At 39.6% G+C, this 25,909-nt stretch overlaps 2 protein-coding genes across 3 annotated transcripts in view; one reads left to right on the forward strand and one right to left on the reverse strand.

Moving 5' to 3' along the window:
• Positions 1-3,804: 3,804 nt before the first annotated feature.
• On the reverse strand, positions 3,805-14,109 carry LOC133530362 (tRNA (cytosine(34)-C(5))-methyltransferase). 2 transcript variants are annotated; one of them, XM_061868273.1, is made up of 15 exons: positions 13,925-14,109; positions 13,757-13,849; positions 13,465-13,676; positions 12,211-12,388; positions 12,042-12,126; positions 11,799-11,938; positions 11,518-11,651; positions 10,997-11,184; positions 10,172-10,316; positions 9,397-9,666; positions 8,496-8,645; positions 7,701-7,867; positions 6,317-6,472; positions 4,708-4,853; positions 3,805-4,265 (listed from the first exon to the last, which is right to left on the reverse strand). In XM_061868273.1, exons 1-14 carry the CDS (start codon positions 14,054-14,056, stop codon positions 4,714-4,716), a joined length of 2,190 nt encoding a protein of 729 aa, XP_061724257.1. In that variant the 5' UTR covers positions 14,057-14,109; the 3' UTR covers positions 3,805-4,265; positions 4,708-4,713. The 2 variants fall into 2 exon arrangements, with proteins under 2 accessions (XP_061724257.1, XP_061724256.1); XM_061868272.1 differs by lacking the exon at positions 3,805-4,265 and having other exon boundaries at positions 4,660-4,853.
• A 204-nt stretch (positions 14,110-14,313) lies between these two features.
• LOC133530239 (5-oxoprolinase) overlaps positions 14,314-25,909 on the forward strand; it is a 31,255-nt gene continuing 19,659 nt past the window's right edge. Inside the window, exons 1-13 of the mRNA XM_061868112.1 lie at positions 14,314-14,429; positions 14,964-15,138; positions 15,456-15,647; positions 16,394-16,685; positions 17,364-17,565; positions 18,005-18,102; positions 18,993-19,100; positions 19,714-19,866; positions 20,618-20,757; positions 20,828-20,895; positions 22,600-22,733; positions 23,547-23,698; positions 24,431-24,585. Coding sequence (XP_061724096.1) covers positions 14,974-15,138; positions 15,456-15,647; positions 16,394-16,685; positions 17,364-17,565; positions 18,005-18,102; positions 18,993-19,100; positions 19,714-19,866; positions 20,618-20,757; positions 20,828-20,895; positions 22,600-22,733; positions 23,547-23,698; positions 24,431-24,585 — 1,859 coding nt within the window. The 5' untranslated portion in view covers positions 14,314-14,429; positions 14,964-14,973. The remainder of the gene's footprint in view (positions 14,430-14,963; positions 15,139-15,455; positions 15,648-16,393; positions 16,686-17,363; positions 17,566-18,004; positions 18,103-18,992; positions 19,101-19,713; positions 19,867-20,617; positions 20,758-20,827; positions 20,896-22,599; positions 22,734-23,546; positions 23,699-24,430; positions 24,586-25,909) is intronic.

The following is a 25,909-nucleotide window of genomic DNA, read 5'->3' on the forward strand; positions in this document are numbered from 1 at the left end:
TGAAGCCGATGGTCCTGGGTTCGAATCCCGGTAACGGCATTTATTTGTGTGATGAGCACAGATATTTGTTCCTGAGTCATGGATATTTTCTATGTATTTAAGTATTTGTATATTATATATATCGTTGTCTGAGTCCCACCCTATAATATTTAGTTATAGTACGAATTTTATGAAATGATTTATGGCTCGGATCCTAATCTGTTAAAGAAACAAGCCTTTGTTTCTTTTATTGTGAGCGGCAATAGTATTAAGGTTCAAATTTATGTAACAGCTTATTCGAAACCCAGTCACGCGGGTGGCAAAAACAACGGAGCATTAATTTTGGAGTAACAAAATTTGTAGTCTCCGAATTTGAACCATATAAATAAGTTGGTAAAATTGGTTGGTTGATTGGATGCGGTAGCAGCATAGCAGTAGCAGAAGTATTCGCCGCATAAAGAAAACTATACTTTTTGTTTAACAGATTAGTGTCCGAGACCGAAAAAATCATTTCTTAAAATTCATACTCACAAGTTTTCCAGCTTAAATACATTTTCTATAATTTGGTTATTTATTTAATCCTTTATTCCCCGGTTTTATTGGACTTGAGTGTACTTCCGTGTTCATTATTTGAATTACATTTGATTGATCCATATTAGAAAGTTTATGTACCTTCTTAGTATAAGATGTGTATAGTTACCTATCTTGTACTAAGAAGTTACTTTTTGGTTTTTACTCAAATTCAGTATTTTAGGATTATAACTTAGTATTTATAGCAACCTTAAGTAAATATATAATCATCAAGAAAATGGTCAAAAGCGCCGTAAATGAATAGGTAGTCAAATAGTTGTATGTAATAATATGTTCCCAATACTTAGTAAGTATAGGTACCTATATGTTTCAGCAGCTTGAGTCCGATCCGAAGTGGCTCCGAGACGGTCAAGCTCACTACCTACCTAATTCAAAAGTTACTGTCTAAAGCATGTGTTCTATTAATACACAATATCTCGTATTATTAAATTGTACCTTTTGACTTGCGCTTTTGAATTACGGTGGCTGATCTTAAATATAAATACTTATACAAATACCAAGGTCGACGGACCTTGAGGCCACTGAGTAAGAAAGTTCAATAGGTAAACAATATAAATGAAATATGGGCGTTATCTGTCTTGATATGCGATAAGTTAATCGATTAAAACAAAATACACATGAACCTCAACGATAATAGAATCAAGAAATATCTAAATATTTTTTGTTGTTCTACGGTACGTAAGAAGACCTTAGTTTCTTCTAAATGTAATTTGATTACTATATATTAGGTCACTCTTTCCCATATCTGGTTTGTTCCTATGTCTGTACAAAAACTATTTAAGATTTTCGCCGTGACATTTACTAGAGTAGACATACAGACGTGTGCGTGTGATGAATGTGACATTGAACAGACCGAAGTGGGTCTGGTGAACACACAATCTATATGTAGGTGTGATTTTGGTGGAGAGTTACCAGGAAATAGTATTAGATCCTAGTTTTAGGAATTGACTAGCGCGTCAAACGGGTTGCACTTCCGCAGATACATAATAGGTAGGTCTTAAGGTGCGTTATGTAAATATAAACTAACGCTACAATTAGTTGATACAATTTTATAGGTATAAACAGGGGGCGCCATAAGTCCTCAGGAAATACTACATATACTTGGAAAATACCACACATGCTGCCAGCCTACCTAAGATTCCAGCCATGGGTACTAGATGCCTTGGTGTGAAAGGTATAAACGAGATAAATAAGCACTAAAATTTAGTTAAATTGTGACGATTTCCGACGAGTGTTCTTATAGACTAAAAACCTTTTTACATGAACTGAGTACTTCAAGATGATTTTATACCATCTACAATAGTTGTACTGTTAATCCTGACGCACATGGGGCTTAATTTAAAATTGTAAGGCGTATTACTTGATATTAATGATTTATTATTTATAATAATCCCATCCTACAGGGTATTTGTAAAAAATATACCAACATATTTTATAAGCGTTTAACTGATGACCCTTTTGATAGTGTTTACCTATTGTAAAATGATGTTATTTTGAAGTAATAATTAAACTATGCATTTAAATTTTGTACTCTTCTCTATTCTTCTGTTTAAGCAAAATTGAGCTTAACTGCAAGTTCTCGCACAACAACAATAAAACGAATATTTATATTTTACTCTATTTATACCCGACTTCAACTTTTTGAACAAGTGCTGTGGTAATGACTTAGTATCGGACCAAGCAAACTATGGACTGGCTCATGAGCATATTTATTATTTAAAATAAAGCTTCGATTATAACGCTTTTTGTCATGAGTACTAATATGCTTAAATACCGAGGGATGGGGTATCAGTGGTTTTTAACCTTTATCTTAAAGTTGAGGTGGGGTATCGATTTGGCCAGTATTTAAAATTGTATTTAAGAGAGTATTAATGTAAAAAATGGACTGAATCGAGCGTGCCGCAAAATTTTACAATTTCTTGCCACTATATTAGCTACACACACTTTAACGATTGTCAGTCAAGTTGACCAGTCTATCCATGCCCAGGCACAGTCTGAAATACAATAAGCTAAAATGTTTTTGTATTTAAAATCTTGTTGATGCTAAAATATAAAAATATCACATGCCTACCTAAATTATATTCGTTTTCCCGTGGTTTTGTAACAGTTTTCCTTAAATGATGTCCAATGACGAAGCCTATGCCGCATTAAAAGAGAACATCCGGGAAAGGTGCCTGGGTAAGTGGGTAGCATTTTTTTTAAACACATCAGAAATAGTATACTACAGAAGTCTTAGCCGTTGTTTCTAATAGTTTTAAGCTGAAAATAAATTAGGGAATTTGCGAATTTAACGAAAGTAATTAAATGTAACCGCGTGCAGGGACACATTTCTTGAACCATATTAGGATAAAAATATTAGTGTGTTGTCATGGAAACTCGTACGATTTGACAGTTTGTGGACTCATAATATTAGCCTAATACCGTTCGAGAAATGGGCCCCAGGTCTTTGCATTCTTTTAGTTTATATTTTGTGCTCTCATATCGTGGGTATTGAGTTCGTTACTTTGGCTATCAATATTAGTACCTGATATACAGTAACCTCATAAATATCTGAACATGTACCTGTTCTACTAATGGGTAAGTTCTACTTTTTCTCTCCAATATGAAAGTACTGTATAAGTAGTGAGCCATTGTTCGAGCGACCCGCGACAGCCGCCGCAGCCGAAAGGCGGAAGCGGCCCCTCATACCCCCCTGACAGGGGGTATCGAACGACATCCAGTCAGTCGAGCTGAGCCACTGTTCCCGCCTTGACCCTACAAGTGGCGGACTTAATGCCTAACAGCTATTGATGATCATATGAAGAGAATTGTTATTTTTGGTGGACATTATTGGTCATTTTCTTAAGTCCTGATATCACATACATCGACTCAGAAATTAACACATATTTCACGGACATACCATATGGGAGCATACATTTGTTTGTGCTTATGTTTATTTTATTCGCAAACTATTGTAGCACAGTTTTGTTGATGTAGCACTATAACCTTAACGGCAGGCGTAAGGGTTGTTATCGCGAACGCGAATTGTGGACGAAGACGAAGTGAATAAAGGGTTTCTGACTATACATCTGTGTTTCATTTCCATGACATACGGGGAAATTTGAGTCGCTTAACTTCAAAGTCGGATAAATCCAATCTACTCTTTTAGGAAATATCTACCTTATTATATTACCTTTTCACACCAAAATCCAAAATCTGACAGTTGGATTTATCGTAGTTTAAAGTTAAGCGACTCATTTGTGGTTTAGGGTTCATACCAGAAAGCGATTCAATATTACAAAAAATCTTGTAATTATGTTATAAGTAGGCTTAGGACTTTTAGTAGCATACCGTGGTTCTAAAATACATGGAGTCGCATTTTTTACCCAGTCAAAGTTAAAGTAAATATTACATGTTGTTTTATACGTAAAAATTACGTAAATGCTTGTAAACAGAATAAATGATTGGGGTATGGTAGGGGGTCGTCTTTGCAACAAACATTTGATGATTTTTTTCTTTTACCATCTTAAAGAATGTGTTTAAATAAGTGTGTTTTGTTGGATACACTTTTTTCTCCGATCAATATTTAATAAGATATTGGGGTTCTTCAGTATCTCTTCTTCCTCGCGTTGTCCCGGTATTTTGCCTCGGCTCATGGGAGCCTGGGGTCCGCTGGACAACTGACAGTTCTTCAGTATATCTCGGTAAATATTGATCTGAGAACATAAGTGAACATAACACACTTATTTAAACACATTCTTTACGATGGTAAGAGTGAAAAAAAAATGTTTCATCAAAAATGTTCTGTCCCAAAACCGACCAGCCTTAACTTAATTTTTACATATAAATATACATGTAATATTTACTTTGTAAAAAAAATGTTTTTCGACTCCATGCTACCAAAAGTCCTAAGCCTAGTTATAATACGTGTACGACTAATTCCTTAAGTAGCACGGGCGCGATATCGCCTCCGCAATGACAAACAATATTCGATTCTAAATCGAAAAATCTAGGTCGTTTTTTCGCTGGCAAATTTAGATCTCTGGGACATAAGAGGTTAAGCACAGTCACAATAAACGATCTAATCATGACTGCATATAAAATCCGAAGTAATGTTTACAAATGTCATTTATTAAAGAATAATAACATAATACATACTTAATGCTATAACTTTTCGGAGCCGTTAGCTTCGGCCGTCTCCGATGGTGCCTCGTCCGTCGCCGTCACTTCCATCGCTTCTGATGTCTCCGTCGCGTCGGCGGCGCCCTCTGGGACGTCTGACGGCTTCTTAAACTTATTTACATCTGCAATAGAAAATTAAATTAATATTACATTACTATAGAGGCCGGGAAACGTAGGGTTGCAGGCCAAGTAGATATATACGGCTCAGCGTAGCGAAGCCGGATAGAGATACGCGGCCGGCAACCCAGTTTCTCGCCGAGATATGTATAGTGCTTTTCTTAAACTTGCAATTACAAAAAATTGTAGTCAATTTGTTTTGTGGCGACATACTCGGCTCACCACTATATCAGCGGTGTACAGCCTTACGCGCGTAAGTCCGCGCGCCTGCGCGATGCGCCACCGCCGTTGCTTAGCAACGAATATGCACAACAAATCACCGTACCAAGCTAACTGAAGCTAGTTGATGGTTGGAGGCCAAGACGTTGTCACAACTTTACGTTTCATAAACCAATCAGTTTACATCAAAGTTAATAGCTGCCAGGGAAACGCTATTTACGTTAGGAGATACCATACCATGAAGCTAGATTCGTGAACGATGATCTGAACTACTGAATGGACACTGCGTCCATAGAATTTGAACCTTAACCACAGAATAAATAATAGTACTGCCATACCCTCGTAAGGCCCAAGGTCCTACCTATAGGACATATTTAGTTGTAAAGAAGGGCCAGTAGTCTCTGGATTATGGAAGGTAGAGGCAAGGAACAAAATCTCCTTAGGCAGAATTGTTGCAAGTGTCCAGCTGTCAGCTATAAATAATAGTCCCAAGTCTCTCCAGAGTAGCGCTAGAGTAGCTAAAAACCTAAGCGTTATTGACGGAGTGAAGGGCGCTGTCTATGATTAGACTTTTTTCTCATGTATTCTAGGTATTGTAGCGCCATCTATTTAAGGTTTTTTGTTGGACAATTTTTGGTATATGGAGTTTATGTTCCTTCCATATATCCGCCATTGTCACAGTTTGTCAGAAGTCATATTCTCTCTGTCAATATCTTAACTCTATATTTTTTGATAGTACAGTCACGTCTGAAAATATCTATACGAAAAAAGTGCCAAAAATATTTATACACTACCTTAATATATGAGGAATAAACTCGTGTATACATATTCGTATCGATATTTTCAGACGTGACCGTACCTTCTCAAAGCGTTTGAAAATTACACTAAATTTGCTACAATACGAGACAAGAATTATATATATATTACCAGCTTGGGCCCTTCAACTCAATCCTCTACCTTCCATACTCTGGATCAATAAAGTTAGAGATAAAGATAGTTTATTATTCAAGTAGGCATATTACAATGCGCTTATGAACGTCAAATAAAGCTACACCGGCTCTAACTCTACACCTCTGAGAATATTTAAATCCCCCCTGAATTGGAGGAGGGTATCCCAATATGGACCGGCAAGAAACTCGGCGGGACACATCTTTTCAAAACATAACATCTTATAATTAACATGCATTAAATAAGAAAAATAAAATACAAATTTAGATTAGTATAACTAGAAGTTGAATCCCTCGCGTACCATATTTGCTGTAGTCGGCGCCGAGCAGGCGCAGGCAGTGCACGGTGTCGGGCGCGGCGGTGTAGGCGCGCAGCGAGCGCACGCCGCGCCAGCCCACCAGCGTGAGGCGCAGGCCCGACTCCTGCTCCCGGTACTGCAGGATGCAGCTGCCGGTTGCTGGACATACATAGTTGGGTTTTTAGCGTTTTGTTACTGCACTAAATCACTTCAGCTAAATAGGTTTATTATTAAATGTGTCTAAATCGGTTAAAACACCTCTGGAGTTGCAGGCGTCCATACGCTGCGGAGACTGCTTACCATCAGGCAGGCCGTATGCCTGTTTGCCACCGTCGTGATATAAAAAAAAAAAACTTTTGCAGTAGTACTGAGCAGAATCCCACATTCTAAATGAATGGATAGATATAGTTGCAGATTTCTATAAAAGATTGATGATTGATTAGCGATAGCAAAGATTTTGAAATAGAGGTGGATTGTCAAAGAAAACTTTGTAGCCACAGTAAATTTACTGCCATCTTTCGAAACTTGATGAAAGCTTTTAGAACGCTATTTGACTTTGATCCTCATTATTTCACTGATGTGTTAAGTTAAATATCAAAAAGTGGCGCCATCTAATAGATCAAAGTCCAAAGGTATGACGACATCGTTTCGAGCGAACCTTTAGGTTATGCCCGGGAAGATGGCGGCACTTTTTGATATTTATCATATCATGTGTCGAAAGATGGTAGTAAATTTACGTGGCTACAAAGTTTTCTTTGACAATACACCTCTATTTTTAAATTCTCTTTGGAGATAGGTAGTTCTTAGATATTAACTCACAAGAAGCCGTTGTGCAAATCCAATTTAACAGCGCTATCTATATATCATATGCATTTACTCGAAATCGAAACCTAGATGACTTGTGAATAATAAATCAATAGTCAATACGTATTCAATACTGTTCAGCCCATAGGTGGCGCTGTTATCAATGTTAGCTTTAGTTAGTGATTTAGGATAACTAAATTCACTTTTCAAATATACTCGATACAAAGCACATGCTTGTTTGTTTCCGACTTCGTCAAAATCCTCTGACATCCGCTCCCGTTCCAACACGTTCTAATAATGTTTGATGGAGGATTTCAAACTTTTAAATTAAAAGTTATGAATTTAAAATAAAAGTTTGTTTTCAATAAGCCGATCTTTAATGTCGTTCTTACTTTGATATTCATCCTCCTTTATTGTTTAAATTACAAATTTCATAACAGTGTCACATATAATAAGTTCAATGTCAACACATCATCATTTTCAGCCACACTATCGACAAACAAGTCACCTTTTGCTCGAGACAGCACATTTCTTTGTTCTTAAATCACGATAACTTGTCCATGTTGACACGTTTAAGACTCACCGAGATCCTTGACCTGCGCCTGCGTGTGGTCGCTGAAGAGCGTGACGTCGGGAGGGCTGCTGGGGTTGTCGCTCTGCAGCACCCGCACCAGGTCCTCCTGCAGCACGCGCACGCGGCGCCGCGCCCCGATGAACGGCGACACGCTGGCCAGCCCTTCCTGGGACAGCCTGGGACAGTACATCAATAGTTTCATTCGAGCTTAGCGCATTTCAAACCCACGCCTGCAGTTAGGTATTCTTACCCCCTTATTCATAAACGTCTACAAAAGTTGACAAGCCGCTAATAATCGTTTGTCCCTTTCCGACGTATTGGTATGATGGAAAAGGACAAACGATTATTAGCGGCTTGTCAACTTTTGTAGACGTTTATAAATAAGGGGGTTAATCTTAACCCTTTTGCAGGCCGCACCAATCAACAAAGCTTTTCCAAAAAATCCAAATTTATTCACACAAGATTCTTTTCAGACAAATCACATTTTCTCGAAAGTACAATCAACTTTGATCCTTAAATCCGATTGCAAAGGTTGAAATTCTACTGGCGCGTGGGTGGTCGATAAATCATACTTTACCTGGAAAGGGTTAAATTTCTTTGCTCAATTGGATCCCTCGCTTCCCACCGACGCTATGACGAGACAGCAAAGAGAATCGAGGTACAATTCATAATTAATTTCAAAGTAGTTTTTCCATCGATAAATTTAAATCCCAAAAGTTCTGGAGTTAACAGGTATGAGTATTACCACAATCATTAATGAAACTTATTACCACAACATAAGATATACCGATGGTCAATGTGTACCTGAAGGCGCAGGTCATGTTCTTGTTGTCGCAGCGCACGAAGGTCTTGACGCCGGTGTTGATGATCTTGATGCTGCCCTCGTTGCGGCGCACCACGTCGCGGACCACTGGCGACACCAGGTAGATGTTCTTCTTCTTGCCCACGTGACATCTGTGTGAAATACGTGATAAATTATACACTTCAATCATACATAAATCGATAAAATTGACTTGTAGTAAGAGACTGGGAGCTAGCCCCGGTAAATGGTTAAGGATTTCGAGGGCAACTTTTATCCCCACCAGTTCCTAAGAAGACCTTTATGCTAGAATCATATATATATATGTATATATATATATACATATTTATTTATATATGTATGTGTGTATTATGTTTGAATGTATATGTTATTTTATGTATTTTTGCTTGATTTGTTTTGCTATTGTAATTGTAGCACCGCTCTCAATCTCTCTGCTTAGCCTTAAGGTTGACTGGTAGAGAATGCCTCGTGGCATTAAGTCCGCCTTTTGTACTATAAGATTGTTTTCTTTTGTGCAATAAAGATTAAATAAATAAATAAATAAATAAATCATGCAATTCGACAAATAATAGTTTGTATAAAAGTATAAAACAACTGCTGCGTGGTGAATTTTGGTTGCGAAGCGAACTCTATTGCTAAGGCAAACTAGGGAGCAAGCCTAGCCTAGCCTTTCAAAGATACACCGGAGAATTTGCAACGGGTACCGCCGTAGCCGGGTGGTCTAGTGGTCAGGACGTTAGCTGAAGACGCGGCCTCGATTCCCGCCTCGCCCACCGGTGGATTTGGTCAGTTTTCCTTTAGTGTATGATATATATTTCAGTTTAAAACATATCATAAACATGAACTTAACTAGCATAAGATTTGAAAAATCCTGTTGTACTTTACCTGGTCAGCAAACACTTGGAATCAAATTCCGCGCTCAGATCATAGAACTCCTTAATCGACGGGAACACGTCCTCGTCGTCTCCCTTGAAGAACACGAACGGGTCCTCCCTGTAGCCGCCCATGCGCCGCCTCTTGGCCGGCGGCTTCTCTTCTTTTCTCTCCTGGGGCTGTTCTGTCTCGCGCTCCTTCTCCCACGGCAGGGGCGCGGACTTCTCGAGCACGGCCACGAAGAAACCGCCCGTGTCTTGGTGGTGGGGTAAGATTCGTATGCTGAAAGGTTTTGACTTGGGTTATTTAGGAAAATTTACTATTCAGTCGTTGTTTGATGAGATTTAATACTTAGATAATTAATTGCGTATTGTTACGTATGCCGAAAAACGTCAAATGTCTTCAGGACCACAATTGTCGACGAAATCATTGTCAGGAAACTTGGATACATTTGAGGAGGTGTTTTAAAGGTGAGTATGACGACGACGAACGATCCCTATCCGCATTGGGCTAGCGTAGGGATGATTTATTACTTACAGCAGTTACAGCCAAGTTCTCTATTGAGGGGCGCAGCTTCGGACGCAAGCAGATGATAAGGATTTCTTGTGTTTACAGTTCGGAATAATATCTCTAGTTGTAACAAAGTTATCCTCCTGAGTTTTCGCGACCATACGTAACAACTAAAAACGACACAACAAAGTTCGCAGTAATTTCTGCACCACGTAGCAATTCATGATGTGGAATGTGATTTTTTAATGAGATTGATGAGGTAAATATAGCATTTTACCATCTGTCCAGATGGAACTTGTCCAGGTCCTCGGGCTGCGGCGGGAACATCTGCGGGCGCACCACGGTCTGCCACTTCTCCGGCACGTCCTCGTACTTGTCGTAGAACACCATGTCTTTGGACGCCGGCCGCCAGTGCGTCATACCTACGTCATTGAAAGAATTCAATTTTTGGAATACCAAGCAAATTGTGTATTATGCATGTTAAAAGTACTAACAATAACACACTAGACTAACAATTGTAAGTCCTAATCTCGTCGCAAGACTCGTAAAGTTAGGTAATAATTAATTAACTGTCGTCGAGTGGTACTAGTTTAGAAAAGGCTTGACCCAAGTGAGCGTTTCTTCATGTTGAAGATTCCGACGGGGCCGAAATGCGAATGTACTTGCGTAAGGTTAATGCGATCTGTGTAAAATTGTCCTCAAATATTTATTTATTATATATTTAACAAAAAAAGAACAACGAAGGCAACGGGTGACTTAATAGAAACATACAAAATACTTACAGGACACTACAACGTACCCGCATTGAGTGATATTTTCACTCGGAATATGTGTCACAGACTGAGAGGACATTCTCTGAAGCTGACACGGACGCAGAGTAGTAGCAACCCAAGACGACACTTCCTGTCTAACCGCGTAGTGAAAGTGTGGAACAGTTTGCCCGAATCCATAATCAGTGCACCCTCAGTGAATTATTTTAAAAATAGACTCGACAAACATTTTATTAATGGACAAAACACAAGTGCAGGACATTGATGTGCACATATCAGCTATAAGCTGCCTGTGCATTCATAAATAATAATAATTTATCTAGGTATATTACCTGGGTGAGACTTCAGTCCAGTGAGCGAGGGCCGGACGTCCACGAGGGCGATGCTGCCGCCGGCCTCGGCCAGCATCCTGTGTATGACGGCCTCGTTCTCGACGGGGTTGAAGGAGCAGGTGGAGTACACGAGGCGGCCGCCCGCGGCGAGCAGCTCGCAGCCGCGCTTTAGCACGCGGTATTGGATGCTGTGTAGATTTTATTTGGGGTCAATTACCGACAACAAATACGAGTGTTAAGCACATCAATACTAGTCAATTACAATTTTGGTAGGTACTTTCCTGACTATTATATTCTTAAATTAAATTCTTTGAGTTGAAACAAGTCCAAACTTAATGAAGCAGGGTTTCTTTATTAGAGTTTCCAAAGTCACTATCTTCAGACATCGCAGTTGCGTAGGGCGTGTCAGATCAACCTGCACCAGGAAATCTTGCAGATTTTAAAGATAGATTAATTTTCACATATTAACATTGCAAGATAAAAAAAAAGAACAAATCATTGCGGAATTTGATTTAACCGACCCGTGTAGGTTATTCCCGTTGCCCGTGGACCATTTGAGCCAGATGTCAGGATTCTTCCGTAGCGTCGCATCGCCGGAGCACGGCACGTCACACAGGATCCGGTCGAATTTCAGCGGGACAGTGGATTCTGGGTTCTACAGATGAATATTAACAACTGTTGAATTTCATTTAATAGTTGGTCTGTGTCAAATTTCGTCAAAGTTCGCCCATTGAGATTATTCTCGAGCGGATCTCTTATCCAGCTATGTTGTAACAAAGATCTGAAGATGATGATGACTCACCTTGGGGTCTGTAACTTGTATGTTGGGCATGACGGCAGAGTCGTGGTTCGTGATGACGATGCAGGGAGAGTTTAGCCTCTTGGCCTGGTGCACCAGCATGTAGCAACGGCTATTGTCCACGTCGTTCGCCATTACAAAGCCTGAATGCATTATTCGCTTAGTAAGATTAAAACTATACACAAACTAATTGACTGACCCAGAGACAGAGGCAGGTAAATTAGACCCACATAATACTGCTATTACCTGTCGGCATTTTATCCTCATCTGCATGTAGGAACTCAATCAACTGAGCTGTCTTAGAACCAGGGGCTGCACACATATCCAGTACCTTGAAACAAATATAATTAGATAGATAAGTAATTAGATCGTAGTAAGGTTTTTAAAATGACTTGCTTATATATTTACTGCTTACTTTGTGATGTGGCTGTACATCCAGCACAACAGGTGGTATCATGGAAACAGCTTCCTGACGGGACACGCCGCCTGCGGCTGTCTCCGCTACCAGGAAATTATGCAGCTTGTAGAGGGGCTCGCTGCGACGGATGTCTGTTCTGGACAGGCGTAGCTGCCATGCCAAGCCATTTGGGTACCTGGTACATAACAAAATAATAAATTATAAACCTGTAAAGAGTAGATTCATAACTGGGAAAATCATCTTATATTTTGTCACTTGTTGCTATGGTTACGGCTTCGTGGATCACTCTTTAAATCTAGATTTTAAGACATTTAAATAAATAAAATATACTTTTCTGGTACGGTCACGACTGAAAATATCGATACGAAAAAGTGCTAAAAATATGTATACACAACTTATTGCCCATATATTAAGGTAGTGTATTTTTGGCACATTTTTCGTATTCAATATTTTTAGATGTAACTGTACTTAAAAATCCTTCCCGTAATAAAGGGCCTTCTACCAAGTGTGTTAGTAAAATGTGGTGTTCACGTTCTTCTAACAAACGATGCTATTGTTGGCCCCTGGCTGAGGGGAAGAAATAGTTGAACCACACAACACCCAACAACATATAGAACCAACATTTATATTACAAACTTGTATGTTTAGATGTTATTTACTCAGTCATGTAAAAACGTTAAAGGAATTAACAGGAGTTTTGCACATTAATAATGAAAATCCACACTGATCAATAAAAGAATTTCCGAAAATATTAACTTTATCAAAAAATGGTTTTTGGAGACCAGTATTTGTTTTGAAAGGCCTATCCAACAATATCCCATGCTTAGGTTCGGGTTAAAGATATTTATTATTCTCAAAAGAAATTAACATTTCACTTCATGAGACTTAAAAACTATTTACATACATGCCATGCAATTGCGCCCGTGAGCTGTGATTTTATACTTAAATTATTAACAAATATCACAATAACAACATTCACAAAGGCAATAGTGGGTAGTTATAGGTTAATGCGAAAAAAAAAACTTTTAGTATGCGAGGTACCCAAAAAAATTTTTTTTAATACTTATATTATTTTACCATTTAAAACACCCAAAACCCCAGGGTATGGTTATTACTGAGTTCTTTGCAGACAAAGTTTCAGGCAGACAATAGTAATAAAATAATTCAATTTTGAGTTTGATAGAATAACCTGTCTTGAACATTAGTTAAATGAACATATAATAATAATAAAAATTCTAAATTTGTCATTACCAAGGCAAGTTCATTGGTTTGATTTCCTCTTCCTCCTCTCCCTCAGTCTTTAGCTTAACATTGAGCAGCTCCGAGAAGTATTCACTCTTCACAATGTTCATCAATGCATCTGCCTCACATTTGGAGCCTGTTATCCGGAATGCCGTGGGTAGGTTTTCCTTGAGAGCCTTCATGAATGCTGGCCATTCTTCTTCTGGACATACTTTTTGTCCCTGAAAAATATATTCTTATAAGTTTTAGGCCGTATAAGTGAAAGTATTTGCTTCATGATAAAAAAAGTTGAAAAACAAACCTTGTAATATTCTTCAAAAGTAGCGTTTTCTCGTACTATGTCTTCATAGTGCTTACGTGTATCACCTTCTGGCTTTGCTTGAGGGTTTTTCTCCTGCGAGTTGAAAGCATAATTAAAGTTAACATGAAATTCGGCACAGGTGAACACAGAATGTTGTTATTTAATTACCTGCTCCTTCTTGTCTCGTTTTCGCTGTGCGAATTTATTGACATTACGGTTGCGTTTTCTATTTCCCATTCTTCTAAGGAGGGTACCGAGTGTTGTATAGGTTTTGTGTGATAAATATGAGAAATTAAACATTCAACAAACACACTAAGTAGACGTGACGTTGACAGTTAAAAAGTTAGGTTAGGTATGGTTACTGTTATGAGAGCGTTCATGATGTTCAGTGTCTGTTCACAATAAGTAGTTTAGGATTGCATTTATTATTCTATAAAATACATAAAACGCTCGTAAATATGCATTATATAGACCTTATCATACTTATTAAATAAGTAATTAAAGAACAATTTAGATAAAAATATACAGTTTTTTTATTAAATCTGAACACAGCCCTAGTTTTATCATTATCAGTAATGTCACTGTCAGTCAGCAAAACAACCTCGAAGTTTATCAAAAGTAAACATAACATAGCATTTAATTAGTTTTAAGCCTAAAGTGAAGAAGTCTGTACGTAAGTAACTCCTTTTCTCTATACAATAATTCATTGTTCCAGTCCAAAGAATAAGTATATAAAATAATGATTCGACTCGTCTTTTAAGAACTTGTAGTTTATTTTTCCTTTCTCATTTGTATATCTAGTATGTTTAATATTCAACTCTCTATAAAATATATTAAAGTTGTGATTCGTGTATCATAAGAATTAATAAGATAATTATTTGAGGCCCAGACAATATTGGTTTTCATCTCGTATCTCGGCGGTGAATAAAGATAAATAATTGCCGTATTAAACTTAGATATTAAAGTACAAATAAGTATTTCTTAGAAGGTGAATAGGTATTTATCAATTGTTTCATTATCTCCAACTTGTTACTAGGTAAATAGTTTTTCTTGAAGGTGTTTTAACTGCTTTGTCGTGTTTTCTCTTATGTATGTTATAGCTTATTAGATTTATTATTTTATAGCTACTTTACTAAAATGTATACTTTTCTACATATGTACTAAATTTAGCAATGACTAAGTAGAATTGTTTTAATTTTGCTTTCAGATTATACATAATGAGTCCCCCGGGCTTTCAGTTTGCCATTGACAGAGGTGGAACATTTACAGACGTGTTTGCCCGATGCCCCAATGGCAAAGTGCGGGTTATGAAACTTCTGTCTGTGGACCCACAAAACTATGATGATGCCCCGAGGGAGGCTATTAGAAGAATTCTTCAGGAGGTGCGTAAATAATTTTTCAGTGCTGCCTCAGCCGAGGCATGTCTACACTGGCTGTATTGTGCGTGAAGAAATTGCTTGCACGTATGCTTGCTCTGTGTGGACCCGAATGACAATATGAGGAAAAATTCAAGCTTATTTATGGAGCTATGAGAGTGTGTGTTATTTTTGCTTGCTTCATTATGTAAGTTGTTATTAATTTGTAGATTTCCTAAATCTTTGAGACTAAAAAAAATAGTTACATAAGCAAACATATGCGTTGATAGTCACATAAGTTCTATTCTATCTTTTTATCGTTTTAACATTTTTCTCTTCTATAGGAAACTGGTAATGCACTAGACAAAGATGGCAAAGTGAACACATCTCTCATAGAGTCCATCCGGATGGGTACTACGGTGGCCACCAACGCGTTGCTGGAGCGCAAGGGCGCCAAGATGGCGCTGGTCATCAACAAGGGCTTTAAGGACCTGCTGCTCATTGGCAATCAGGCCAGGCCTAACATTTTTCAATTGGTAAGTTTTTCAATTTTCCAATGCCGGATTTAAAGGTCTGGAGGCCTCGGGCAATAAAGGAGTGGCGGCCCCCTGGCCCTAAGTTATTTTCCAAATAAAATGGTAAATTTTCCGAAGTCTCTATTGTGGGGGCCCCTCTTTTGTGGAGGCCCCGGGGCTGTAGCCCCGGTTGCCCTCCCCTAAATCCGGCTCTGAATTTTACCCTGTTGATAGCCCTATCTTGTGCGGCGCCTCATTGTGAACCTTGATGGAATGCACGAAGGTTGGATTGGGTTATAGCTGCGCGCGTCAGTAGACGTCTTTGCCAGAGTGGTAAAAATCGCAAAATTGGACAAAAAAATTAAAAAGTTCAACCTAATTGCTGCCCTGCTGATCGCAGATGCAGTATTTGCATGAAAAAATAATCGTTTAAATATAGACCTTATTAAACGAGAACAAAATAAATAATTGCATGGCATTTCCCATGTGATTATTGCATTTGCGATGAGCAGGGCAGATTGATTGTACTCAATTATTGCGACACTACGAAGAAAAACACGTAACAAAATATTTTTAAATTCCTGACCCTTTCTGTCGATTTTCCCATAGTTATGGCAATAACTAATATCGTCGAAGTCGCCAAACAAAAATAGAATTATTTTTTGTTTCATTTTGCTCGTTAATTTTATTTGGCTAACAGTAAATTATCGATTACATATTTCCTCTTAACATTATATATCTAAATTAAAGCCAAACAATTCCACCAGGACATAAAACGTCCCGACGTCCTCTACTCCGACGTCATCGAAGTGGACTGCCGTGTCATCCCTGCTTTAGAGGACCGGTGCCAGCTCGGCGACCTCAAGAGCCAATGGCGCCCAGCTACCGGCATCACGGGAGAGAAGATGCTCATCATGAAAGAGTTAGACGAGGATGCAGTCAGGCGGGATCTGATGAGGCTGAGGGAGAAGGGGTTAGAGAGCGTGGCTGTGGTGTTGGCGCATAGTTACACGTATCATGAGCATGAGATTAGAATTGGGAAGATTGCTGAGGAAATTGGTAAGTTTATGACCAGACATAGAAGTTTTTGTGGTAAAAACGGGTGCTTGAGAAAATGAAACATCGACAAATAATAACATTGATGGTCAGTCATAGATTAATAATTAAAAGATGTAAATTCTACTTGTTGTGATTTACCGGGAAATTTCAAGAATACATATATTAAGTATCAAGAATACATATACAAAAAAAAAATTAAACTGTAGAATACAGTGTCAAAAAATAAGAAAGTACCAATGGGTGTGTCAAAGAACATATCGAACGTGTTGTGTATTTCGCGGTAGCTATCTTTTGATACAATGTTTAAAATATCTATAACGCTAAGGTAATATCGATAATATGTAATTTAAGAATATTTTACAGACGTTATGCAAGTCCCTTCATCACTTGCATTTATTTAAAAAAAATCCTTTAATTCTGAAATAAGTATATATATGTGTATATATACCTATTCATGTTGTTAGACTATTGTATCACTTAATGTTAGTGCCGATCTGTCGATGCTGAGGTATTCCTATATTTCAGATATAAATTTATATTAATTATGTAGTTTCCCTGGTAGCAAAGAGTAACTAATTTGATTAAAACTTCCAAAACGACTTCCTTTGTTCGTGGTGATATGCGCGGTTGTTACAGTTACCAGGTGGTCATAAATACTAAGAAGCTTATCGTCCACAGGCTTCCCTCTCGTCTCTCTCTCGCACGCGGTGACAGCTATGGTGCGTCTCGCTCCGCGTGGTTACACGGCCGCGGCCGACGCCTACCTCACGCCGCACATACAAAGCTACCTGCGCGGCTTCGCTCGCGGCTTCACCCACGAACTGAGGGGCACCAACGTGCTCTTCATGCAGAGCGATGGCGGACTCACGCCAATGGATCTGTGCGTATAATGTATATGAAGTACCTATGTATCTGAAGATCTCGAAAAATATGTCTAAACTCTTTGTTGTTTAGGCAATCTAAAATAAGTACGTCATAATGTATGTTAATATGTATCACAACTTTTCGTTTACATTATGAAATCTTTTAGATTACAGTTGTTACTCTATTTGGATTGTATATAGATATTTTATTGTTTGAATGTATTGTGTAGGTATTCAAACTATATTTATTGAAGAACATAGATTGTTATGGTATGGTTATTATCGCGGTTTTAGGTAGTGTTTGCGTTTTGCAAAAGTATATTTTCCCAAGAATAATATGAACCCCAGTAGAATTTGAGGAGAGGAATGCACTCTTAAAACACTGATTCATTGTCACTTTTCAATACATATTACCTCTGACTACTTTGACTTACCCATATAAAATGTTCGTTGTAGATTCAACGGATCGCGCGCGATCCTGTCGGGGCCAGCGGGCGGCGTGGTGGGGTACGCTATGACGTCATACCAGAAGGAGACAGGCCTCCCAGTTATAGGTAACGTTTTTGGCACTTACCTATTGTTTTTGTTGTGTTAGACCAGGAATCAAATATTTTGGTAGTGAATTGTCCAATCCAACTGTCATTATCAGTCGAAATTTTCTGAGATGATTTTTTCGGCTCAAACACTAATCTTTTAAACAAAAACCTTTGTGCATGTGCCAAAGCAACATTGTCGTTTAAAAAGCAAGTATCGTGATAGTATTAAGGTTCAAATTTATGTAACAGCTCATTCGGAGAGCAATCAGCCGCCTTATCTCCGATTTTATCCTGTTTCATTTTTTTTTATACTACGTCGGTGGCAAGCAAGCATACGGCCCGCCTGATGGTAAGCAGTCTCCGTAGCCTATGTACGCCTGCAACTCCAGAGGAGTTACATGCGCGTTGCCGACCCTAAACGGGCGGGCCCCTCATTGAGCTCTGGCAACCTTACTCACCGGCAGGAACACAACACTATGAGTAGGGTCTACTGTTATTTGGCTGCTGTTTTCTGTAAGGTGGAGGTACTTCTCCAGTTGGGCTCTGCTCTAGATCTGGAATGGCATCCACTGGCTGTGCCCTACCACACAAAGCGAGATGACATTCACAATGCCCATACCTCTCTTCATGAATTTGCACCTTATAAATAGGATGGTAACATTGCTTTTTGAACGGGCTTGTTCCCTTCTTCAGCAGTATTAGTAGTAACCATTACATAAAAGAAACAATATCTTTCGTTGAACTGATCAAGCTCAAGAAATCACCTCAGAAAATTCAACTAAAATATATAAAATTTGTAAACGAGTCTATGGGCTATTTTATTTAAAGTTGTACCTACAACTTAAAACAAAATGAGCCGTATACATATGACGGTGCTGACGTTGGTCCCTAATGTCGATATACTGCAGGTTTCGACATGGGCGGGACGTCGACGGACGTGTCGCGCTACGCGGGCGCGTTGGAACACGTGCACGAGGCCACCACTGCTGGCGTTACCATCCAAGCACCTCAACTAGGCAAGTTGAACTAGTAGACATACTAAGTAGCAAGGTAAAGTCGGTATGCTATGTGTTGTTGCTGTATGTTGGTTGCTAATTAACGACCGGTCTAGCCTAGTGGATAGTGACCCTGCCTATGAAGCCGATGGTCCTGTGCTCGAATACCGGCATGGGCATTTGTTTGTGTGACGAGGACAGATATTTGTTCCCGAGTCATGGGTGTTATCTATGTATTTATGTATTTGTATATAATATATATTGTTGTCTGAGTGCCCAAGCCATCTTGAGCTTACTGTGGGACTTACAAGGAAAGGTACCCAACTGTCCGGTTCCGATTTGATTTATATTTATATATGTTATAGAGTAGTCTAAAATAACGGACACGTATTTTTTTTAGCTGCCCAAACTCAACCTATTGAGAGAAATTGCCCCCCAAAGTATTTAAAAATTACTAAATCTTCTAACTTCTATAGAAAGTGATGCTCAAGCAACTTACAAATTAACTTGTTTGAGTATATGTTTGAGGGCAGGAAAAAATAATGAGCACGTGTTTTGTTATATCTGCTTGAACTCAAGTTATCCTGGCCTCTGCAATAATGTACTAATAAAACCGTTTTCATCTGTTGAGCAGACATAAACACGGTGGCGGCCGGCGGCGGGTCCATGCTCGCGTTCCGCTCGGGGCTGCTCGCGGCCGGCCCGCGGTCCGCGGCCGCCCACCCCGGCCCCGCCTGCTACAGGAAGGGCGGCCCGCTCACCGTCACCGACGCCAACCTACTTCTGGGTAACAAACCTTTGTCATTCCCTGTTGGGTACAGGTCTCTTCAGCACGCCATCTTCGTCAGACCCACTTATACTGGTGGCTGGCAGGTAGGTACCATTTTGTCAAGGACTTGACTTCTACTGGGGGAATAAGCTTACCGTTTCATCTCAACTACCTCTAAAACTCAGCAGGACCTTTCAAAATCTCTTAAGGAGCTCTCCGCGGTTTTCATTGATTTATGACAAGTTTTGAGTCGTTACTCCTACATTTGCACTACAGATAGAATTATAAGACGGTTGTAGGCTCTTCCATCTTTTATCTCTATTCTGGTCTGCCGGATTTTGAAATTAATGAATACTTTTTTTTGTCTTTTTTTTAATAATGCCTAAAAAACACATTTTTTGTTACTCTATTGCTGTGAATAATCTTACATATACGAAAAGTACATATTTGGGTTTCTCTTTGACCTATCTAAAAACTGGTCAGAGATTTTAATGTTAAACTAATTAATACAAAATTTAAGGCCAGAAAACCAGTTTTTGGCCTAAAATAGTTCAACTTGGGTGGCAAATATCTCGAAGAACTTTGAAGTAAATATGGGATACTATATTGGTCAAAGCCGTTGCTGTTAATATGATAAGTTACAAAAAACATTAGAAAACTAAGGGATTCAGACCGAAGATTCCAGAGAGCCCCCTAAGAGAATTTAAAACTCACAAATTCTCGTATTATTTCTTTAGGATTTTGACATGCCTACACCTATTTTTCGCAGGTCGTCTTCTACCGGAATATTTCCCGAAAATCTTTGGTCCGAATGAGAACGAGCCTTTAGACAAGGAAGCAACTATTATGGCTTTCAAAAAGATGACAAACAAAATAAACAGTTTCCTGAAAGCCGATGGCGGAAAAGAGGTAAGTGATTTACTGTAGAAACTGTTAATTTTAACTTAAATTTGTTATTAATAAAGTTTCTAATTTTTAGATGACCATGGAAGAAGTGGCTATGGGATTCCTGAATGTTGCCAATGAAGCTATGTGCAGGCCTATAAAGTAAGTCTACTCTCCAACAGTCATTTTTCCATTTTTAGTGGTATATACTATCTATTATTCGTATATCCACGTTTCTCAGAAGAAATTACTTAATGAATATTAATATCGCTGCAGTTGCTTTTTAAAACTTAAATCTTGTTTGAAATTTCAAATTTATTAAGACTATCATCTGCAATCATTAATGACGGTATATAGTCCATCGCGTAGCAACAATCATAATGTATATTATATACTAATACCTACATACGTTGTCGACCTTTATAACCTTCCTCGAATACTGTACTTCATTGATCTTATACTGTAGTCCATTGACGTTCACAAGATAATGAGATCAATCAACAGCCGAAACGTTTGCGAAAGAAAAAATTGCTATGCAGTATGCGCACTTGTAGCAGGGTGTAAGATAAATGAGTCAAGGTAAAGGTCTGATGCGTGCGATGCGGCCCTGTGGAATCGCGCTCACTCGGTTCCATAAAATTAAAAAAAAAACATTCATGGGTAATTGTCTAAGATTTTATAATAAACTTCCAAACCATATTTCTGAATTATCAATTGATAAATTTAAGAATCATGTAAAGCGTAAACTTATTTCTAAAGATTATTATACCAAACAACATGGGATTAATTGTGATTCGAAATTATTAATTATTTATTATATTTGAATAATGATAATGAAATGGATATTCCAATGTATGTACTTTGTTCTTTTTTGTTTGAATTTATTCTAGAAACATTTTAGACTAGTATTTTTTTATACAATTTTTTTTTATGTTTGACATTATTTTGTGAAATTCTTAGTATTAAATTTGATTATGTATATTAATATTAATATTTCAATAATGGAATAATATTTACATCAATAAATTGCTCTGATAATTAACTTAAGATAATTTTCCTACTTCTCTACTGTTATCTGTCATTTATGCATTCATTAACACGAATATAATAACATACATAAAAGGTTTCAAGACAAGTCTATATTGTCTATTCCTCATAAAAGCTCTTGTGCTTTTAATCGCTATAACGTTACTGCGATTAATGGCTAACAACCTAACAAAACCAAAACGAATACAGTTTTAAATTAAGTGCATTGCTGCCAACTTACAAGAATATTCATTTGGTTGCATAGTAAAAATAATTACTTCATAAGTCAGAAACACGCATGTGACACCCGTAATATAGCAACACCCATAGACTACGAAGACCGCTTAGCGTTGCTTGTTAGTCTCCGTAGGCTACGGTGGCCAAAATTGAGAAAAAACTGTCCAAAAATTTAATTTAGCAAGTAGCAAGTACCAGGGCCTCATGAGTTACGAGGTGTCGCTGACCGGCCGCCGGCGGCCCGGGGCGGGCTGGGCGCGTACAAGGTATGCTCGCGCGTCTTGGCTATATACTTTTGCTTTGTTTACCTAAATTAAGATTTATTTTTGTTGACTCGTAGGAAAAATATTGTATGCAACGTTGTATAAGTAGGTCAAAAAATGCTCGTGGCGTAATCCTTTACAATGTTCGCCTACGCCTTCGGCTCCGGCTCACATTGTAACTCACGCCACTCGCCTTTTTTGACCCTTCTTATACAACTGTTGCATAAAATACTATTATGTAATACTGTCTTACTATTCATAAGTGCTTGTTGCTAGGCGTACATGAATAAAGTATATCTGAAGTGAACTGAACTAGTTATTGAGTGTTTGTGGTTGTCAGCGCGCTGACGACGGCCCGCGGGCACGACGCGGCGCGGCACGCGCTGGCGTGCTTCGGCGGCGCGGGCGGCCAGCACGCCTGCGCCGTGGCGCGCACGCTCGGCGTCACCACTGTGCTGCTGCACAAGTACGCAGGTTAGTCGATCTCTGCTACTTGACGCTGATCAGTCTGTTAATTGTGACTGGTGCCACTGGCCCTCAGTTGTGCATTGGTAAATACCAACGCCCTCGCACCAATATAGTCGAGGATAAAAATGGATATGCCTGAGTTAACTCTCTGCTTTTAAAATGGCTTATTATGCTCTAGAACATAATAAGCAATTGTATGCCGCTTACACGCGACTTGAACGTCAATTTTACGAGCATGAGAAGTGAAAACATTTTACTTTTCCTTGATTGACATAAAAATCGTTAAAATTTCACAAAGGAACAGACATACATACTACATAGATTAATAAACACTGCTTTACGTCGTGCAATCGAGTCATCATTTTTAGCCTCCAGTCGCCCACTGCTGAGCATAGGCCTCTCTTCGTGTACGCCACTTATCCCGGTCCTGGGCTAATCGCATCCAGAAGTGTCCCGTAGTTTTTCGAAAGTCATCCACCCAACGAGCCAACGGACGCCAGGCACTTCTTTCATCCGAAAGCGGCCACCAATCTGTCAACATTTTGGTCCACCTGCGATCACTCTGCCTGGCAACATGTCCCGCCCAATTCCATTTTAGCTTGGTAATGATGTAACCCACGTCTGGCACCTTGGGGCGGCGTTGGATTTAATTTAGAATGATTAGGTGACCGGACATGATCGAATTCTATACCTTTACTGCCTGAAAAACTGCCAAAGTGACGTTATGATGCGATGACACGCCAGTAATCCCATTTCTGGGTCTGCGAAGCTGGTGTAGTGTTACTTGCCTCAAGTTTCAAATTATATTGTGAACTGCAGGAATCCTATCGGCTTACGGCATGGCGCTAGCGCACGTGGTGCACGAGGCGCAGCAGCCGAGCGGCTGTGTGTACGCGCCGAGCAACTTCCAGGACCTCGACCGGCAGCTGGACGTGCTGGCAGCTGTGTGTAGAGACAAGCTGAGGAATCAGGTGGGTGTAGTATTTTACACTCACAAATAAGCACAGAGTAGGTAGGACTTACTAAACAAATGAGTGTAGAAATAAGCACTGAAGATCACAAATCATCTGGTTCTGTCTGAATGGATGCACAGTTGCACACACCGGCGTCTCGAAAATTACGTAATTAATAACTAAGGGGCTCCTCGCAATTTTCATCGATTTTTGACAAGTTTTGAGTCGTTACTCCTATATTTGCACTATAGATAGAATTATAAGACAAAGTTCTTCAATCTTTTGTCTCCATTCTGGTCTGCCGGGTTTTGAAACAAATGACCACTTATTTTATTATAATTTGTTTAAATATTGTCTAAAAAAATACTTTTTTCGTTAGTCGATTGCTGTCAAGGATTTTACATGTACGAAATCTACACATTTGAGTTTGTCTTTGAATACTCTAAAAACTGGTCAGAGATTTTAATTTTAAACTAATTAACACAAAAGTTATGGCCAGTAAACCAGTTTTTTGGCCTAAAATTGTTCAACTTTGAAGCCAAATATCTCGAAGACAGTGAATTTAGAAGTAAATATGGGATACTATATTGATTACAGCCGTTGCTGTTAATATGATAAGCTACAAAAACCATTAGAAAACTGTTTAAACTAATCTGTTTCGAACGAAGCAAGAAACGTAAACACCCGTGAGTGATAAACATAATAAATACATATACCATTACTGAAAACTGATGCAATGTTTTTTGTCAGGGTTTCTCAGACGCCCGCATCCAAACGGAGCCCTACCTGCACCTCCGCTACGCCGGGACAGACTGCGCGCTCATGGTGTCCCCTGCGCCGCCCACCAGCAAGCCTGCCACGGCTGCCACGCAACATGGTGACTTCTATACCGCGTTCGTGACTAGGTGAACATGTTTACTTTACTTACAAACGGTAATATCTGCCCGCTCACTGTGTGACCATATCCCCGCCCACTGTGGGCACGGACTGCTCATAGTGCCCCTGTTCCTGCCACGAGCAAGCCTGCCACCCAACATGGCGACTTCAACGCGGGGTTCGTCACTAGGTAAACATGTTTACTTTACTCACAAACGGTAATATTTGCCCGCCCACTGTGGGCACGGACTGCTCATAGTGTCCCCTGTTCCTGCCACGAGCAAGCCTGCCACCCAACATGGCGACTTCTACGCCGCGTTCATCACTAGGTGAACATGTTTACTTTACTTACAAGCGGTGATATCTGCCCGTCCAATATGGGTACGGACTGCTCATAGTGTCCCCTGTTCCTGCCACGAGCAAGCCTGCCACCCAACATGGCGACTTCTACGCCGCGTTCATCACTAGGTGAACATGTTTACTTTACTTACAAGCGGTGATATCTGCCCGTCCAATATGGGTACGGACTGCTCATAGTGTCCCCTGTTCCTGCCACGAGCAAGCCTGCCACCCAACATGGCGACTTCTACGCCGCGTTCATCACTAGGTGAACATGTTTACTTTACTTACAAGCGGTGATATCTGCCCGTCCAATATGGGTACGGACTGCTCATAGTGTCCCCTGTTCCTGCCACGAGCAAGCCTGCCACCCAACATGGCGACTTCTACGCCGCGTTCATCACTAGGTGAACATGTTTACTTTACTTACAAACGGTAATATCTGCCCGCCCACTGTGGGCACGGACTGCTCATAGTATCCCCTGTTCCTGCCACGAGCAAGCCTGCCACCCAACCTGGCGACTTCTACGCCGCGTTCATCACTAGGTGAACATGTTTACTTTACTTACAAGCGGTGATATCTGCCCGTCCAAAATGGGCACGGACTGCTCATAGTGTCCCCTGTTCCTGCCACGAGCAAGTCTGCCACATAACATGGCGACTTCTACGCCGCGTTCGTCACTAGGTGAACATGTTAACACATTCACTGCCGGACAAAAAACGGCGCACTACCCCAAAAACCAGTGGTCTATAGCTGCGTACAAAACTACCCGCCCAGCGGGTTGTCCGGCATCTGAACAAAGTTCACGAGCGCCCACCAGGTGGGTTCCCGGCAGTGAATGTGTTAACTTACATATTTCCCTCGAGGTGGCCCCTGTACCGGTCACCAGCAAGCCTGCCACACAACATGGCGACTTTTTGCTCCTCGATTGTCCCTAGGTCCTTCTGCTATAAAATGCTAGATATTATTACACAAAAATACTTAACAATTGCCTCATTATGTACATGAATATA

Source organism: Cydia pomonella, chromosome 22 (assembly GCF_033807575.1).
Source record: "Cydia pomonella isolate Wapato2018A chromosome 22, ilCydPomo1, whole genome shotgun sequence".
NCBI lineage: Eukaryota > Metazoa > Arthropoda > Insecta > Lepidoptera > Tortricidae > Cydia > Cydia pomonella.

Excerpts from the sequence above, each read along its gene's own strand:
- LOC133530362 (XM_061868273.1), bottom strand. The coding sequence starts at position 14,056 with ATGTTTAATTTCTCATATTTATCACACAAAACCTATACAACACTCGGT. Across the intron at positions 13,850-13,924 it reads AACGAGACAAGAAGGAGCAG|GAGAAAAACCCTCAAGCAAA; the intron begins GTAATTAAATAA and ends TTCAACTCGCAG. Across the intron at positions 11,185-11,517 it reads AACGGGAATAACCTACACGG|CATCCAATACCGCGTGCTAA; the intron begins GTCGGTTAAATC and ends AAATCTACACAG.